We start from the raw sequence: 18,996 nt of genomic DNA on the forward strand, positions 1-18,996 counted from the left end.
CCTTTTTAAACAGCTGCCTATAAGGAAGCCCACAAGTCTCACAATAGCACTGTCTTGCTCCTGTTCCCCAGCAGCTAATGTTTATCAGCATACGGCCTCCGATACTGAAGAGGGGCTTTTGCGCTCGTGCCTACATGTGGCAACTGCAGGGAACAGAAGGCTCGACTTTATAGGTATTTGGACTAATCAAACCAGGCTATTACTAAATCTTTCCTCAGAGTTGTAGAAAATTCAAATGCTTTGTATCTGCTACATTCATATTCCTGCACCTTGTACTAATCAGATACATCGTTCCTTTGCACTGCAAATAAATTTATATGCCGAAGGCAATCTGAAACTATTAGCATGCAAGCAGTTGCTGTTTGTTAGGGATATAGTACTTATTGTGGGCATCTTTAAGGCAAATGCTTAAAAGGGGTAGATGAATTTTGTGAATTTTCTAATTCCTCCCTTCCTGTGATATTTGTTCCAAGGGTTTATTTTATCAGTCCACATGCTGTCTGTAAGGCTGAAACATCTTCTTGTATCTTCTTCTTCTTCTTCTCTCTGTCTCTCTCTGAAGCAATGTGACACTAAAAGACTGAGAAGCTCTATTTTTAGGCTTTTTTATTACAAACAACACAAGAATTATTCTCAAAATAGCAAGTCCATCAAATTAGTTTGCTAAAATTATTTCTTTAAAGTCACCTGTTCCAAGGCAATGGTGTTCCCTCCCTTTTTTTGGGGGGGGGGAGCCGGGGTTTATGATGTATGTCTGTGATTTTCCACATATCTCATCTTGAGAAATTGCCTCATAATGAGATATTTGTGATATTTCAGGTCTATCAGATGATAGGAACCTAATACCTCCTAATCTTGGGGACAATTTCCTTAACTTATTTCCTTTAATAAGTGTTAGGTGATAAGTGTGTGTGTGTTTTATCCAGGCAATTTTGTGCTAAAACCTAGAGCATATTAGTGAGAAGTGCTGAATCAATTATTCCTGAGTTATCAACGACATTAGATTAGAAACACAATGGCTTACTTAGCATTCACAGATCTCTAATAAAGTATATTACATACACTTAATGACAGCTATATGCAATCTGAAAAGTTAATAACATTGTTTTCCTTCCTTTTTAATTATACTGGTTCATCAGATTGTGATTTGCATCAAGGGTGAGAAGCCTGAGGCCAGAGGGCTCAGCCTAATTAAATGCATGTGACAGGGGAGCCCAGAGGGAGAGGAGGAAGGGGAGAAATGGACAAAATGGTTGGAGTGATGGAAAGAGGCGTTCTCTGCAAATGATCAGATCTCTGGCAAGATATCCCTTCCCAAGCAGCCTGCTCAGTAGGGGACAAGGTGGAGAGAAAGGAGTGGCAAAAAGAGAAAAGGCATCCCTACCCACTTTGGCCCTGCCCACCACTGGCTGTGGCCCTGTCCACTGTCAGCATGAGGCTCCTAGATTACCCGCATGGGGACGGCCTTCAGAAGGAAAAAGATTATCCATCTGATTAGACAGTGCCATAGGTATTTGCTCAGAACAGCGTGCCTCTGATTAACTACCAATTCCTGAGGACATACCTTGCTGCCTTGCTTCTGCAGTCCGACTGATACCTGCTTGTCTGCTGTCAGACATAAAATATGCTGGAGAATGTGGCCTATGTTCTGATCAAGCAAGAGTGCTTCTTATTTTAGGCTCATTACCCTAATGGGCAGGTAGAATCTTGGGGGGCTAAGGTCATTTAGTCAACTGATTCCTCATAAGCAGAGCCGTCCACTCATCAGATCAATCAATATTACTGTTTTAAGGTCAATCAAATCTACAGACTGCAGCAGAGCATCATCTGAAATTCATGTGCACTATATAAAAGGCTACTACCGAGCAAATGCTCCCAGGTGTTTCAAGAAAGGCTTGCACACACGTTGCACCCATAAAGCACACAGCACGTACCTTCTCTCCAAGAATTCTGGGCAATGTAGATTACCTCTCACAGAGTTACAATTCACAGCAACTCTTAACAAACTATAGTGCCCTGAATTGGTTTTTTTTTTGGGGGGGGGGTTGCTTTCAATGTGGTCTAAAGTACAAACAATCAAGCCTTTCAAGTAGCAGAAGGCAGCAACCTCCAAAGTTATCTAGCAAACATAAGGTGGCAGAAAAGTTTTGCCCATAAACCCTGTCAGTAAAATCCATTCACTGAGGCCAACTTTCTGTGTGAATGAATGTAAGGAGATTGAACTTAATGAGTTTTTAGAAACACCTCAAATCCTTTGCTTTTATATTGCTAAAGTTGGATTTTACAGAAAAACAGACCACTAAAAAGTTCGATCCAGTTTCTTTGTTTAAGTAAAGAGCCTGGTCAGGTCTATTATAATATCCACTTTATAATGTAAGCTAGGATAATGAACAGGAGTTCCACAGCCTGTGGCCCTCCATTTATTGTTGTTGGGCTCCAACTCCCATCAGCTCCAACCAGCATGGCCAGTGGTCAGGCATGATGGGAACTGTAGTCCAGCAACATAGGTTTTCCACCCCTCTGCTAGAACAGGCAAGAGAAATCCAACACTATGCTAGAGGAGTGTGCACCTTTCCAATTTTAGTAGGCTAGGCATGTTCCAGGGAGGCTTTCTATACCTCTGATCATTAAAATACTTTGATCAATCGCATGGTGCTTTTACAAAGCGAAGCAAACCTGCAGTACTTGTGTTAGGCACAGCCCTCCTTGATGGAACCGTACGTTAAAAGCTTTTCATTCCGTAGACAGTACTGGACTGATATGAACAGAAAGCCTTTGAAACTATCTGTCTCGGCTACTCTTCAGAGCGGTGAATCACACGCCAATAGCAGATCAAGGAACAGGGGTGGGCTGAGGGGCTGAGTCCGATTTCCATAGCCCCCGCTTGCTCATCAATTGAGCAGGTATTCATTACTGCCTGTTGCTTTCTTTCTCTTAATTGAGGAAGGGAATGCCAGCGAAAGGTTACGCTCGTGGCTTGAGCCCATAAATTATGCAATATCACAGTGTGAAACTGACTGACTGGTTACACACCACATTTCAAACATGTCAAACCAAGGCGCATTTCTCCTTTATTAAAATGACTCATACGCATCTGAGAGAATGGAAGCGTGAGCCTGAGCCAGTTCCCAGCCAAATCAGAGCTTAAGTAACAGTCTATTACGCCAATTAATTCTAACCTCATAGGATAGTCGGAACTTCCATTCAAATTGGCGTCTCTGTAACATTGTTTTTCCTCCACATTGGGAAGTTTAGAGTTAGAAGCATTGTGCTGCAGTCAGCCTTGGGGTGGGTGGAATGAGAGGCTACAGCTACGCAATACATTCAAGGCAGGCATAATATAGGGCTCATTTGATCAAACCTCAAACCCTACTAACAAATGAATGTAGACTCAGAGTAACCCTAATTATGGAAAATTAGAAGCTGGAAGATTTACCAAAGACATTCTACTTTTCTTATAATAGGGAATCATGAAGATCTTTGTAGAGAAGGGAAGTCTGACTTTCTCTATTTAGCCCTATTTAGGCGTTCTTAAATTCTGCACATGGAGGTGATGTGCAGGGGAGCATGACTACCTCACCATAACCTCCCTACAGGATTACTAACCTCTCATGATCAGGAATTTGGAGCATGAGGAAGACTGTCATTTCAGCCGAACACACTTAAGAGTCTGCCTTCAGACCTTTCCTCTCAGTACTAAAAGGACAGGGATGTGTGCCAGCACACATATCCATACACCCCCTGCACATGCACAAATTTAAGATTGCCTCCGCAAACAATTATCCTCATCCTCTGAACATCAAAATAAAAAAATTCCTTCCAGTAGCACCTTAAAGACCAACTAAGTTAGTTCTTGGTATGAGCTTTCGTGTGCATGCACACTTCTTCAGATACACATGTGCATGCACACGAAAGCTCATACCAAGAACTAACTTAGTTGGTCTTTAAGGTGCTACTGGAAGGAATTTTTTTTATTTTGACTATGGCAGACCAACACGGCTACCTATCTGTAACTCTGAACATCAGGTTCTGTTTATAGCTTCTGTCTATGCTACGAACAAGGTGAGTTTCCTATGGTTTGGTTACCGTGCGCTCTCCGTTGCAGTTATTGCTAAATAATTAGGAGCCAGAAGAAAGCCTCGACGTACTGCAAATCACCCCGCAATCTGTCCATCTGCCTTCTGCGCTATACGCTGCTACCAGGTTCAACGGCGATGTAACCTCTAAGTACCACCTGCTGGAAGCAACAAGAGGTACAACAGGGCTGTTGCCTCCATGCCAGGCTTTTGGACTCTGCAGAGGCAACTGATTATAGTCAGCTGGACTTTCCTTTGAATGAACCCAGCAGAGCTACTTCTTATGTTAACAAGCCTTATTTTTCCTCCCCTGGCCACCCAACCTCTCTGCTCTGCGCTGCTCCCTTAGCGCACCTCCCGCAACGTTCGACACCTCGCGCAGCAAAGCCTTTCTGCCCCCTTACGACACTGTCGTAAGCGGCGGTACTGAAGCAGCCGTCTCCATCCCGGAAGCCGGGTTCGCGCTTTACGTCGCGCCTGAAGCCGGAAGTATCCGGAGACGGGGTTTCGTTTCGTTGTGTTTACCGTCTCCGCGTCGCTTGTCCTCGGCTGTCGCTGGGGCGGCCGGCGGCGGCGGCGGCAATATGGACAAGAAGAAGAAGCCGCTGGATGTTACGGTTTCCTCGGTGAGTGGCGAAGCGGGGAGGAAGCCCATAGGGTGCCCTTCTTCCCCTGCAAAGGGGGCTGAGCTGGAAGGCCCAGCCTCTGCTGGAAGGGGGCGCTCTGCACATGCTCGGGGGTACTTGGAAAACCCAGCATTACTACCTTTGGCATGACAGAAGAAGTTGCCGCCCTTGCACAGATTGTGAGCAGCCCAGGCTAAGCTGTGGGAAACAAATGTTTTCTTTGTGCCACTTTACATGCACCCTTAAGCTCTAATTTACTTGTCTTTTTAAATGTTTATGGTTATAAGTTGCTTTAGATTGTTGTTAATATTGTGGTTTTAATGCTGTAACCTGCCTCGGGACCTTAGGGTTGAAGCGGGGGGGGGGGCGGGCGTGTAGTAAGAATATCTACCTTTCGACATTAGGGTTGAGTGCCAGGTATAAATTAAGACCCATTTCTCATACACCTCAACTTTTCTGCTAATCCCAAGGGCCTCCCTTGATGGTGAACCTTTCAGATTGTCAAGACCATCTTGACAGTTCCTGGGCTCTTTAAATGCGAAGAGGTCCTGATGAGAATGTAATTTTCCAGCTCTTTCCATGTCCTGATAATTCAAATATTTCAGAAAGCATTGCTAAGGGGAGCGGAAACCCAATTAGGTTTTAGGATCATGTTTAGGGTCTAGCTCACTCCTTCATTTAAAAATGTTTTAGCTACCCAGAGTACAATAAGATTTTTATGCTGTTGATGTAGACAGCTATTGGACCTGTTCATTCAATCCAACCAGAATGTACTACTCTTAAGTGAAGTACAGACCAGTGTTTTTAGAAATGATCCCACCATTGGCTCCCAGTACGTTTCTGGGCACAATTCAAAGTGTTGGTGCTGACCTTTAAAGCCCTTTAAATGGCCTTGGCCTAGTATACCTGAAGGAGCGTCTCCACCCACATCGTTCTGCCTGGACACTGAGGTCCAGCGCCGAGGGCCTTCTGGCGGTTTCCTCACTGCGAGAAGCCAAATTACAGGGAACCAGGCAGATGGCCTTCTTGGTAGTGGTGCCCACCCTGTGGAACATCCTCCCATCAGATGTCAAAGAAATAAACAACTATCTGACTTTCAGAATACATCTGAAGGCAGCCCTGTTTAGGGAAGCTTTTAATATTTGATGAATTATTGTATTTTAATATTTTGCTGGAAGCCGCCCAGAGTGGCTGGGGAAACCCAATCAGATGGGCGGGGTATAAATAATAAATATTATTATTATTATACATGAAAATTCTGAGCAGTTGGTCAGATACCTGAGCTATGCCACTGCTGTGTTGCATAATGCTCGGTTACATTTTTATTCACATTTTTTGGGTTTTTTGCATAAAAGAAACACTTGGGTAGGAATGTGCAATGTCTGATAAGATGATGTTGGATATTCTCTTAGGTATATACCGTAAATATTCTGCTTGATCAAGTATATTGATTGGGAGAGTGAGCTGGGACTGACAATCTCATCAATTTCCCCTGCAAATCTTTTTAAAAATGACTGATTAAAAATGACAGTGTATGTTCCATAAAATAAGCTGTGTTACAATTTAGTGTTTTTAATTGGAGGTTGGAAACCTTTTCAGCTTGGTGAGTTGTGTTCTTACATCCTCACCCCCCCCAAGAACCACTGTGATACGAGGGAGATAACATCAGGTGACCCATTTTTCCTTTGCTGCCAAGAATGATCCCAGTCAGTGCAAGTGTGGCATATCAATTGAGTTTTCAAAATAATCAGGTTTTATCTGAGGTAATCAAATATCAGTCCTTGTCTTTTTGTAAGGCTATAAAGAACATCTGAATCTACAACTGCTTATTTATCCTATATTATATTTGGTTTAAGGGACGCGGGTGGCGCTGTGGGTAAAACCTCAGTGCCTAGGACTTGCCGATCGTATGGTCGGCGGTTCGAATCCCCGCTGCAGGGTGAGCTCCTGTCGTTCGGTCCCAGCTCCTGCCCACCTAGCAGTTTGAAAGCACTCTTAAGTGCAAGTAGATAAATAGGTACCGCTTTATAGCGGGAAGGTAAACGGCGTTTCCGTGTGCGGCGCTGGTGCTGGCTCGCCAGCTGCAGCTTCGTCACGCTAGCCACGTGACCCGGAAGTGTCTTCGGACGGCGCCGGCTCACGGCCTCTAGAGCGAGATGAGCACGCAACCCTAGAGTCGGACATGACTGGCCCGTACAGGCAGGGGTACCTTTACCTTTTATATTTGGTCTATTTCTAAGCAAACATTGTATGGGGTAAAGTTTTGTCAACCCTCACTTTATATGCATTTGCGCTGGTCACCTTACCAGTATTTTAATTTCTCAAGGTTGTAAGTATTTCAGTTGTTGGACTATAGTTGCAAATTTATGTTCTTTTCCACCGAGACTCATTTAAAGTTCTTTATTGTCTTGCTAACTGGAAAATTGTCTTTCTTTTTCGCTGTGCTTGATGCAGCTCATAGACTTGAAAGCTGAACTTTTCCGAAAACAGGAAGAATTCAAAAAAGAAAAACTTCTAAAAGATGCTGGAGTTCCTGTAAAACCTAAAGCAACAAACAAGGTAGAATTTGTTTACAATTCAATCCTATAACTATCTGCTCAGAAATAAGTTTGCTGAATTCAATGGGAATTGTACATAGGATTGCAGCCTACAACTTAATAACCTTGTTGAATTCAGTGGGACTCTAATTCAAGAGTGATCTTCTCCTTGAACAGCTGCCTGAAATTCTGAACGGTAGTTTCCAGAAATGTAACAGGCTCAAGGCTAGGGAGCTAGAAAGATGCAATTTGAAGAATTGTGTAAACTGACATTCAATAATTCTGTAGTTCTCTATACTACAGAATAGAGCTTCTTGTTTCAAAGAGAAGAGCCTGTAGAACCCCATGCTATTGTTAGGCAACTTACTTGCATACCATTTATTACATTTAGGAAGAGTTTTGTAGGAATGGAAAGCTTTGGTGTGCTGGATATAGGGTAGGGGCCTTATGTCACACACTTGAGCTCTGATGTATTTAGAACTGGCCAGTACTGGAGCCTAGATGATGGAAAGATCTATCTTTCTTTTAAACAAAAAAATAAAAGCCTGCTGGATCAGGTCAAAAGTCCATCTAGTCCAGGATGCTGTTCTCACAGTAGCCAGCCAGATGCATTTGGGAAGCACACAAGTAGAATCTGAGTGGAACATCACACTCCCCTCTTGCAGTTTTCAGCGACTTGTGTTCAAAAGCATGCTGCCTCTGACAATGGAAGTGCTGGATGTTCTATGACTATTTGTGATAACTGATATAGTATCTGGTATAGTATCTATGTTTCGTTTTGAAAATTTAATGTTACAGAAGCCAAGCATTTGGACTAAACAGAATAAAGGTGTTTCAGATCGATCTGAGAAAGATGCTGAACAAAAGATAGAAGAGCAACAAACATTGGACAAATCAAGGTAATACTTCAGAGAAGGGAAGACATAAAATTTCATTAGTCTGGTTACATATTATACACTGAGCAAATGTAAAATAGGACTGTGTGCTTCAGAGCTGATGCTCAGTTTCTGCTTCTGAAATTAGTTCTGAACTTTTGCAGCCCTAGGCTTGAATGCCTGTGCTATAGACAATAATTTCTCTGACACCAAGTGTGTAACCATTTGTGCATCTGATGCCACAGGTTGCCTGTTAAAATGCATCTGAAGTCCATTTCTAAGGGTGTGATTTATCAGACAGTTTGCACATGAGAGAGTTCAGATTCAGGCATATGCTCCTTTGAAATACATCCCCAACTTTGTAGGACGCTCATCAGCATTTTTGCTCAGAAGTCTCAGTTCACTTCAGTGGGTCATTCGTCCCTAGGAAGTGCTCAGGATTGAAGTCTATCTGCAAGTAAGAAGAATAAGTAATGTCCTTCATTATCTGTGTCTGGGGAGTGTAACACTCTTTGCATTTTGACAATTATGTTTTTTTAAAATAAATATTTATTAAGGTTTTTACAATGTTACAAAATGAAAAATAAAAAATAAAAAATAAAAATAGTTTAAAACAATTCAATCTTTTCATCACTTATCTTTCATTTACTTGTTTCCCAGACCTCCTCATACCTCCCCTTTTTGTATTCCAGTTCAATTTATTAGTTCAGCAATTCCTTTCCCTCCTTATTTTATCCTGATCTTTAATCTTGATATATTGTAACCTAAATTTACCTGTTAAGAATCCAATTTTTCTCATATTCTTTTATACCATTACAGCTAGAAACCCCTTAACTTCAATCCAACATCATTCTAAGCATTTTGACAATTATGTACAGCATCACATTCTTGGAGGTTTGGTGTCTTTCCAACTGGAACTAGTAGTATCCCTCTTTTCCCATCTCCTTGTTCCTGAGGGCGCTAAGGAACAAATGGCTTGGAACGCACAGGCAAATTCATGAAAAACTGTTGCATTACAGAAAAGGAAGGAACAAGGAAGGAAGTAATGTGCACAGAGAAGAGAGAATTGTGCTTGCAGCTAGGGCCCCTGTTGTTTCTACCAAAATAAGTTGCTTTATTAAACCGGAAAAAGTTTCTCCCTAGCATTGCTATGTTTTGATAGTGCCCATGGCTTTGATTATTGCCTCCTGGGCCTCTAGGAAAGCACTGTAGCCTCTTTTTTTAAAAAAAAGTAAAATTGCGTCCGTGTGATTCCTCCTGAGAGGTCCTTGTATATATGCATGCCCATGATTGTGTGGAGGATGTTGCTGTTCTGTCCACAGTTACATCAGTAGTGACCCAGTATTCTCACCATTCCACCCTTGGGAATCAAAAACGCCCCTGTTGCTGCTGGTTTAGGTCGCGTAGGCTGCCTTAAGAGGAAGCAGCCATGACTGCAGGCAATGATGTAAGAAATGAAATCTTTCTCCCATATTCGTTATGGCAAAAGACTTCTTTCTTTTCTCATGGTTAACTGAAAGGGGTGTGTTCCTGTGTTTTGTAGGCAGAAACTAGAAGAGAAAGCACAGCTCTATGAGAAGATGACGAAAGGAGACTTTTTTCCAGGTGAGTGAAAGCCTTCTTCTTTATGTACAGCAAAATTGGCAACTATCTCCCTAGGATTGCTTGTCAGATTCTGTTTTCTGCGCATTGTCATGTAGCGTAGTCAAGGGCATTGTTGGCAGCGGTAGAGCTGATTGCTGCAATTTTATATTGACTCCTCTCTTGGCTGGGTCCTTTTGATATCTGTCACTTACAGATTGATTTTTCTGTTTTAGATGAAGAAACTGAGGATTTGTACCTTGTGGATTTCACCCAGAAGATTATAGACAAACGGAGAGAAGTACAGGAGCTGTGTGCAAATGAAGCTGCTAGAAAGGCAGCAGAGAAGGCAAACAGGGAGGAAGAGAGACTTTCTGAAGCAGAAATTCCACCTCCTCAGGACCCCACTGAAGAATGGTTTGTGGTTCAATCTTGTTTTCTATTATTTCTACAATTACTACCATCAGTCCCATACCACCTCCTACACAGAGAGCATCTCTTAAGTGAAGGATACTACTAATCTATAGTTACCTTTCTTACCTATAAGGAAACAGTATTCCATGAGTTTTCCTTGCAAAAGAATTTCCAGTAGACTATGCTTTTTCATATTAAGGGTGATTCAGTTGTATGTTTTCCTTGGTTAGATGTTGCATGAATTTCACACCGTCCTCCATTTAGAATAGAGTTCAGTCATAATATTTTTTTGAACAGCATTTTTAAGTTTGATTCATATGCAGAAGTCATTAAATCAACCAGCTGAAATTCTGTTCACTGCTCTCCTATCAGATGTATACACATCTCTTAGATAAACAACCACCTTTCCCTTTTTAGAATCATAGAATCATAGAGTTGGAAGAGACCACAAGGGCCATCGAGTCCAACCCCCTGCCAAAATATTCCGTAGCAATATTTTCATAAAACAAAAGTGCATACTTTTTAAAAGCATTGATATTTGTCAGTCTCTCCTAAGACTTCTGTGAACTTGTTGGCCCATAAGATCACAACTGCTATTTTCCTGGCTTGCCTGGAGCTGCTTTATTTAAGCTTGTGTTACAGAAGTTAAATTTCTAGATATTTAAATTTACTTTAGTTGTAAAAGCATGCATCTTGCAAACAGTCATCTTAGTACTTCAAACAACTCATAAATTGTTTTCTGGACAGTCAGTGAATGTGTAAGAAAAGTGTTGAGATGCTGCAAGGTTTCTCTCCCCGCCCGCCCCCAAATCGGCCCCCAGAGTTGGAAAAAACTCTGATAAACAGAAATTGGATACCTACCAGTAGTTGCTCCTGGGGGGTGGGTAGAGATAGAGAGAGCTACTCCTGGGTCCTTGGCATTCTTGGAAAAAGCAACATAATGAAAGCATAATTCATTGATAGCTAATAATTAGCACTGCATGCTGGGCCCATCAGCACTTTGGACAGCTATGTGTCTGTGCACTCTAAATAATTTGGAGCATTAAACACCAAATATTACTGCCACTCTTAATGGGCAGCATTTACTGCTACTGTACTTGTTTGGATCTTGAACAGTTTTCGATAAGACAAGTAACTGAGAAACCATTTTACATAAAAAGAACATTGACAGACCTTCTGCTTTGCATCTGTGTTCAGCTTTCGTTAAAATAGTGGAACAAATGCAGAAGCGATCATTAAATGAGTCTTGAAAAATATTGTTTCAAATTTAATACTTGTGTGGGAAGTCAATGCTGCATCATTATTTTCGCCACAGGGAGCAGGCACAGTGTGCCAGTTTAGATGCATGCTATTGTACATTTTTAATGGTTCTTTAACTACCTTATCACAAAAGCTAGCAGCTGAATTACAGTGAGTTTTAGAAATGGTGACTCTCATAAATGTTGGGAATGTTGGGGGGGGGGAGAAATAGTGCTCTGTTAAACTTGTGACTGCTAACATTTATGGTGAGGTAACTAAAGGATTGTTCTATGCAAAGCATGCATATTACATATATGTATTTGTTTCCTTAGTTTCTAAGTTATAAATCAGACTGTTACTTCTGTATAAAGCTGATTTTACATTTAATTCTAGGGTAGATTATGTGGATTCCTTGGGCCGTTCTAGACGCTGTATGAAGAAAGATTTGCCACATCTGCTTCAAATGGATAAAGAGCTTCAGGGGAAGAGGTGATGCTTGTACTAAATTAAATAGCTGTTGTTTTCTTTCACATATGGAATGGTGGGGTATGGGTACTTGGCCAGTTGGACTCTGATGGAAAATGTTCCGTGTTCACAGAAGCGTACATCCAGCTGCTTCTTTACCCCATGTCCTAAGCCCGGCACAGGTTCCTGACGAATCTTGTTTTGTTTGAGCTAAGAGGACACTTGATTTTTTTTTGTAGAGAACAAATTCTACATAAATACATGAAAAAGCTTCTAGGAGATGAGCAAGTTGACAAATTTGTCTGTGCATTTTGGTCAAATCTGTGTTTGCAGCCAAGTTAGCAATGTTATAATGCTTCTTGTTGAGGATCAGCTTGGGGAAATCAGGGGTGACTAATTTTTTTGCCAGAAATGTACTGGGAGCCAATGTAGGTGTTTCAGGACCGGTGTCATATGGTTTCTGCAGCCACTCCCAGTCACCAGTCCAGCTGCCACATTCTGGAGTAGGTAGCCTCACGTAGAGCACATTGCAGTAGTCCAAGTGGGAGATAACCAGAGCATGCACCACTCTGATGAGACCATCCGCAGGCAATAAAACTGAATTTTAATGTGTCCTAATGAAACCTAGAGGAGTCTGGCATTTTCTGTTCTTGGATAAATGCATTTCAAAGCTTTTTGATCAAGTCAAGGACATGATGTTCTATTAAATAGAACTTGATTTGTTTTTCCACTATTAAGTCTTATGATAACCGGGCAAAATGGGCATTTTAGGGAAACTAATCGCATGAGTTATTAAGTAATTGGCTCATTCATTTTTTTCCATAGCTAAGTAGGAAAAATAAAAAGATCTTGAAATGTAACTCTGTTGATCTGATGAGGGTAGCTTGCCAATTGCTTTATCTTCTTTTTATTCCGTCTTTGCTTCCCATCAAGAGAATGCCTTCTGCAGAGAAATGTGAACACTTGGCAGTGGGAGGAGCTATTTCATATATTTTTAGGAATTTTCCAGTTTTTTCTCTTAACATTTTTTTTTTAGATAACGAATGAAATGCTTTTTAAGGCAGGATTTTACAGTACCGTGTCAGCAGCACATTGCTCCCTCGAAATAGTTTCTGAAAGCTATGTAACAATTTACAGCATTGAGTAATTACAATCCCTTTATATTGTAGAATGTACAACTCAAAGGACATGTAGAGAAATGCTTTTGGTGGCTGCTCTGCAAGTGTTTTGGCAGTTCAGCAGAATATCTACCCAGAGGTGCTCTAAGGCTCTTAGAGAGCTGCTGTTACATGGCATTGTGCTTTTAGATAGGATACACTTAATTGGTTTTGGGATTGGTAGGTTTACAACCATTTCTCACTCACAAACTCTTAAGGGATGCTTCCCCTCCCCCCTTAGGCAAATGACAGAAGAGAAGACTTTGTTGTCTGAAGATATGAGAAAGGAGCTTCAGCGTCAGCAGTGGGAAAGGGAAGAAGAAGAAGCCCTAAAGAAACCTATGGGACCAATGCATTATGAGGACATTAGAGAAAATGGTGTGTATTCTAACTGCGTGTGCAGATCTGCTTTGAGAAATGAGATGCGCTTCTACTTCCATTGCATAAATAGATTCAGTTCAGTATATCTTCTCGATCAAGGCCATATCCTGATTTTTTTAGCAAGGTGATCATCAGCGTGCAGAATTCACAGGATGCGATAATTAAATGTGGGGGAAGTCCCGTAAACTTATACAACATATAATAATACATCACACATCTTTACCTAATTAGTGATTAAAATGTTTATATACTGCTGTATCATAAAATATATCACAGCAGTTTACAACAATATATAAAAACATAAAGTCATACAATAAAATCATAAAAAGTTTAAACTCGATCCAGAGTGATTACTGTCAGAAGAGTAGAAATTCTCTGTCCCCATCCTTCATCCGTTGAAAGTGGGGGAAATCCATTGAAAAAAGATGGTTCAGATTGTTGTGGTGTGAGTAATCTGTGTGTATTTAGAGGTGTAATAAACAGGTTACTATTCCGCTTCATTGAAAACTGACTTAAGCAAGCACTGTCTTCCTTTGCCTAGGGAGGGCTGTAGGTCAGTGGTAGAACACATGCTTTCTTTTTTCAAAAGATCCCTGCTTAATTCCCTGGCATCCCAGGGAGGGATAGGAAAGACTCCTGTCTGCAGCCCTAGAGAACTGCAGGTCACTCTAGGTAAAACAGAGCTAGATGGATTCAGTACTCTTCTGTGTTCCTGTGACTAGTGTTGAATATCATCCTAAGAGGCAACTCTCTGTGTCTCAATATCCCTGTAGTTTAATGTAGGATGAATTCATAACACTGTACAAAAACATCTTCCTTTCAGAGGCCAGACAGCTTGGTGTTGGTTACTTTGCCTTTGCCCGTGATCAAGCTTTGAGGAGAAAGCAAATGGAAACCTTAGAAATGCTAAGAGAACAGGTATGAAGTTTAAGTGTTTACAATTGTGCTGGGGGAAAATATATGTTCCACTGTGGAGCTTTTCCTTGGGTATTGTATGGTTGGTGCATACGAGCAGTAACCTAAAATGTCCAGTGCCCCCCTTTTGAAAGACGTGTAGTAATCGTAGCTGAATCAAGAACTGCCAATATGTGTCCGAATTATTATTGTGACATCTGTGGGTAATGAATCTCCACGTGTGCAAATGTAGGGAGATTAAAACTTCAAATTGGGTTCCAGTTTATTCTTTAGGTTTAGGTGCAGAAAATTATGCAGAAGCTCAAGTTTCCCAAATAGATTTCTTAGTGTGACTTCGATTTAAAATACTCATTTCCTTCTAAACCTTTAGTTGTGTGGCTGCAATGAAAAACTTGTACGTCCTACTGTTTGTTTTAAGACTGTCTCTGAAATAAGATTAGATCATACCAAGGTTTTATTATCATGCCTTAGTAATTATTTGGCCACTTACAGAAGTGTTTGCAATATCAGAGTTTGGATTTGAAAAATATGGGGTGGGGGGAGATGGGTTGAAGTAAACTACATGGCTGTTAAGTAGTGTCTGTGTGTGATTGTAAGCAGTGAATTATTGGAAATAGCAACGTAAATCACTTGCTACTGACGACATAAATCAATTGTCATTGACTGTTCTAAGACTACAGACCAGAGAGCAAAACGTGAACATTTAGCAGAGAAACGTAAGGCTGTTTTGGAAGCCAGGCTGTCCAAGCTTCGAGCGAAAAAGCGATTGAAAGAAGGTGACACAAAGGAAAATGGAGGTACTTTCTCTATAAATTACTTTCCTTAAATGCAGAGAACAAAGGAGCCACATCTGTATTCATAAAGCTGAACTGTTAATGAGGACCTCGTTAAACGCTGATCATAAGACCAATATTTCATCTCTATTGTATTGCATTTTTTTTTTCAGATGGTATTCAGAATCCATTTTCTGAGGGTTATATCTGACTAAGCAACACTGTGAGAAGACCCATTGAAATAAATTGACTTGTTAGCCATGATTTCATTGGGACTTCTCAGAGTATGGCTTGCTCAGATAAAACCTTGAATCCAATATGATGTTGCAGCTTTTGAGAAGAGTAGAGAAAGATGTTCACTTAGAGAATGCATTTTAGAGAGGGGGAAGTAGTTGGGAATCAGAGGATTGTGGGATGTACTGATACGGCTAAACTTTATTACTTTTTTTTCAATTCAGAGCTCATATATGCCATCTGTGCCTAGTCTCCAAACTTTCTCATTTGTCAGATATTCAGAAGCCTTCGTTAGTCTTCATTAAAATTATTAGGATTATTTCCATCTACTTCAAGGCATTTCTGTTGCCACTGTTAATTGGCTTCTGTAGGACTGGTGAAGCCTGGCAAAAGTGAAGGTCATGATGCATGCTCAATATAGAACCAGGTGGAGAACCTTTTTGACTCCATGGTCCAGATTTTTATCAGTATCAGCCTTGTGAGTAAAATTTGACAGGTACACAAAACTGGCCACCCATCAAAATCCCCTCTGCAGCTTTTCAAAGTGCTATTTGAATCAGTCTCTCCCCTCCTGGTTCCAGTTGTGCTTTGTTCTACTTCTCCTTTAAGTGGGCGGGCAGTAGCAGTAATGCCCCTTCGCTCCCTGCTTGAAGGAGAAAGGAAAGGGCTTTAATCTCTGCTCATCATCATATTACATCCTGCTGCATGATGCTGCTTGCAGCTGGGAACAGGGCAGTGGAACCTATTCAGGATTCAACACTGCCATGCTGATGGGTGGGCGTAGTTATGGGGAGAGGGCATGGCAGGCCAAGAAGGGCCCATGGACTGGAAGTTCCTCACCTGTGATATAAAACAATTGGGGTAAGTAGAAGGAACCTTTGACGCAGCAGATGCTGCTGAACTACAACTCCCTGGCCATTAGTCATGCTTCCTATGGCTGTTAGAAGCTGTGGTTCAGCAACATCTGCAGGGCCAAAAGTTATCTGAAGTCTAGGAAACTATAGTGCAATATTTCCAGTCTTGCTTAGTCCCCCCCTTGTTATTCCAATGCAGCCTTTAAAAGATACATTGCTAAGCAACATTTGAGCTATCTATTGAAATGCTAGGGCTTTATTTTTTCTTCAATTTCTTGCTTTGTTGTGATTTTATCTACAGCAGTTTTCTTTGCGGGGTGGGGAGTGAACGTCCCAATGAGATGCTCCCCCCACCCCCCGATTAGGTAATTCTTCTGAGTGTCAACTTGTAGCATGGCAGTAGCTTGTTTAATTATCTCCTGGCTCAGAGTAATATTTGTTTTAATAATTTTTATTCTCCACTAAAACAGAAGAAGAAGTTTCTATGCCGCCAGCAGCTGAATCCAAGCCCATTGAAGTGCCAAGAGTTTCTGCGGAAAATAGAAAAGTGGAAGTGATCATTCAGGAAAGGAAAGATACAAAGCCTGGCGTGCCCTATGTCCGAGAATGGGATAGAGGCAAAGGTAAAGAGTTGAAATGTGCATCAGCTTAGCATGGTATAAAAAACCTTTGAATGGTGAGCTGCTCATACTGTGTCAGTATAATCTCTGCTTTGGTGGGCTGGAACCATTTCAGGTGAAGGAATTTCATGTTGTAATAGCCCTGCATAGGAAAAAAAAAAAAGAAGGCACCACATTTCCTGTGGATTCGAATCTAAGGTGTTTGGGGAGAAGGCTATGCTACCTCTCTATTCATTAGGCAAAAATGGAAAACATTTTAGCCTCACCTTCTCTCTGTTGTGCTCCTTGATTCCCTTGAGGACTTTTTAGTGAAAAATTATCACCTGAAATAAGAACTTACAGTGGTGCCTCGCAAGACGAAATTAATTCGTTCCGCAAGTTTTGTCGTCTAGCGAATTTTTCGTCTTGCGATGCACGGTTTCCCATAGGAAACAAAGTCGCGAAACGTTTTCGTCTTGCGAAGCAAGCCCATAGGGAAATTCGTCTTGCGAGGCAAATCGAAAACGGAAAAACCTTTCGTCTAGCGAGTTTTTTGTCTTGCGAGGCATTCGTCTTGCGAGGTACCACTGTATTTCAACCAGTGACTTTGTTCTCAAAATATTTATTCCCTACCAAAACCACTAGAGGGCACACCATGCAAGCAGAATGTTGACACATTCATAGCATTAAAATGTGTGTTTTCTTCGTTAGTTCTGCCTCTCTAGTTTATTGTGGCTATGCGACAGTGTGACCAAGATTGAGTTAATGGAAGAGTTTGATGGTTAAGCATAGTATGTAAAAAATAAAATAAAATTGAGCTTGCTCTTTTTTCCCTTCTTCCCGTTAATAGAATTCACTTTTGGACTGTGGTCAAAGAAGCAGGAAGATCTCAGAAATGAACGAGACCCAGAATTTGCACCTCCCTCTGCTTATTTTATGGGTCAAAAGAGAACACATGACTTTAGAAGCCAGAATTGGAGCAAGCCTGGAACCTCATATGAAAAAACAGAAACCCTGACAAGAAACCTGCCATCCCCATCAACTGAGCCTTTCAGTAGCAGCTCACAGAGCAATCAGTTCCCCCCTACTCAGGAACATGACAGTGAACTGCAAAATCAACAGCCGGCTTACCAAACTTTAGATGACATGCTGTCATACTATAAACAAGTAACATGAGCTTTAGATGTTTTGAGATTAATCAGAAAACATTGTTTGGGATTCTCACTTTTCATTTTGTTTTAAAGCTCAAGAGAAAAGGTATCTTGGTAGGATAGGTATCACATGCCTTTTGTCATGTATGCATCTTACTGCAGCCCTTGTGCTACTTCTGTCACCACTAGCATTAAAGGTTTCTGCTTTTAAAAATTATTGCTATAGTATTCTGTATTCTCTGCCATTTCCACTGCTGTTTGCATCACCATAAATATGATGACTAAGATCCAAGGGCCTCCTTTAGGCAAATCTAAGGCCTTGGATCTGACCAGTGGGAGTGATGATTTTTTTTAAAAAAAAATGGTATGCATACCCAGAAAGAGGCCACCATGCTATTTTGTGAACTGCTTTTGAAAATCCCCTTAGTTTTTGAAATACAGTTTATTATTTAACATGACAGGCTATTCTTTGAGAAACACAGCACACACCTCCTTTTGGCATGCAGAATTAGTTGTCCAGGCCTTTGCATCCCAGCATTAGAGTAATTTAGTGCCAACTTGTACAGTATAGTAAACAGCATTCCATGAAAGGTCTTTTAAATTATAAACCATGTCCACCCTGTGGCAGCTGGCATTTGTTCACATACCGAGCAAAATAGTGCATTGAATGGAAGCTTCTTAAGATTAGTATGGTGCTGGTTCTGCTATCCCATTAATCATCTGGATTTCTGACAGTGCTGACAAAGCAAGCAGTTCATGTGGGTGAGTGTTACCAGAAGCTGCTATTTTAATATAATGGAAAGATTCAGCGGTTTTTCCCCACCCATCTCCCTAACCCGAACAGTTGTTTTGTGTTACTTAAATATTTAAAGCTGTCCGTTTCACTGATGCAGAGTGATTAGGATGACAACTGGCAGCAAAATAAAACTGGATGCGTTTTCCAATTCTGCAGTGTCTATTTTAGTTTGAGCTTTAAAGTTGATGAAGGATCTGGGGGGCTCATAGCTTTGCAATTGCTTTAAAAAATAAGGCAACACTCGTGTATTCCCTTTCCTGATTTACTTATCTCAGTGATGTAAACAGGAACAACAGTGTTGCATTGGATGGAGCCAACAAGCG

General features: G+C 41.1%; 1 protein-coding gene and 1 long non-coding RNA gene across 2 annotated transcripts in view; one reads left to right on the forward strand and one right to left on the reverse strand.

The window, feature by feature from the left end:
- The first annotated feature begins 4,532 nt into the window (after positions 1–4,532).
- Positions 4,533–18,821, forward strand: CCDC174 (coiled-coil domain containing 174). Its single transcript, XM_082210921.1, has 11 exons — positions 4,533–4,702; positions 7,157–7,261; positions 8,038–8,138; positions 9,658–9,719; positions 9,932–10,112; positions 11,742–11,837; positions 13,212–13,348; positions 14,175–14,269; positions 14,940–15,063; positions 16,598–16,750; positions 17,577–18,821. Exons 1-11 carry the CDS (start codon positions 4,661–4,663, stop codon positions 17,900–17,902), a joined length of 1,422 nt encoding a protein of 473 aa, XP_082067047.1. The 5' UTR covers positions 4,533–4,660; the 3' UTR covers positions 17,903–18,821.
- LOC309525375 overlaps positions 8,161–18,996 on the reverse strand; it is a 42,238-nt gene continuing 31,402 nt past the window's right edge. Inside the window, exons 5-8 of the long non-coding RNA XR_014216196.1 lie at positions 16,795–16,889; positions 13,363–13,805; positions 10,971–11,031; positions 8,161–8,565 (exon numbers count right to left, since the gene is read on the reverse strand). This is a non-coding gene — a long non-coding RNA (uncharacterized lncRNA). The remainder of the gene's footprint in view (positions 8,566–10,970; positions 11,032–13,362; positions 13,806–16,794; positions 16,890–18,996) is intronic.

The sequence above is a fragment of the Podarcis vaucheri genome (assembly GCF_965113315.1).
Source record: "Podarcis vaucheri genome assembly, chromosome: 2".
Lineage (NCBI taxonomy): Eukaryota > Metazoa > Chordata > Lepidosauria > Squamata > Lacertidae > Podarcis > Podarcis vaucheri.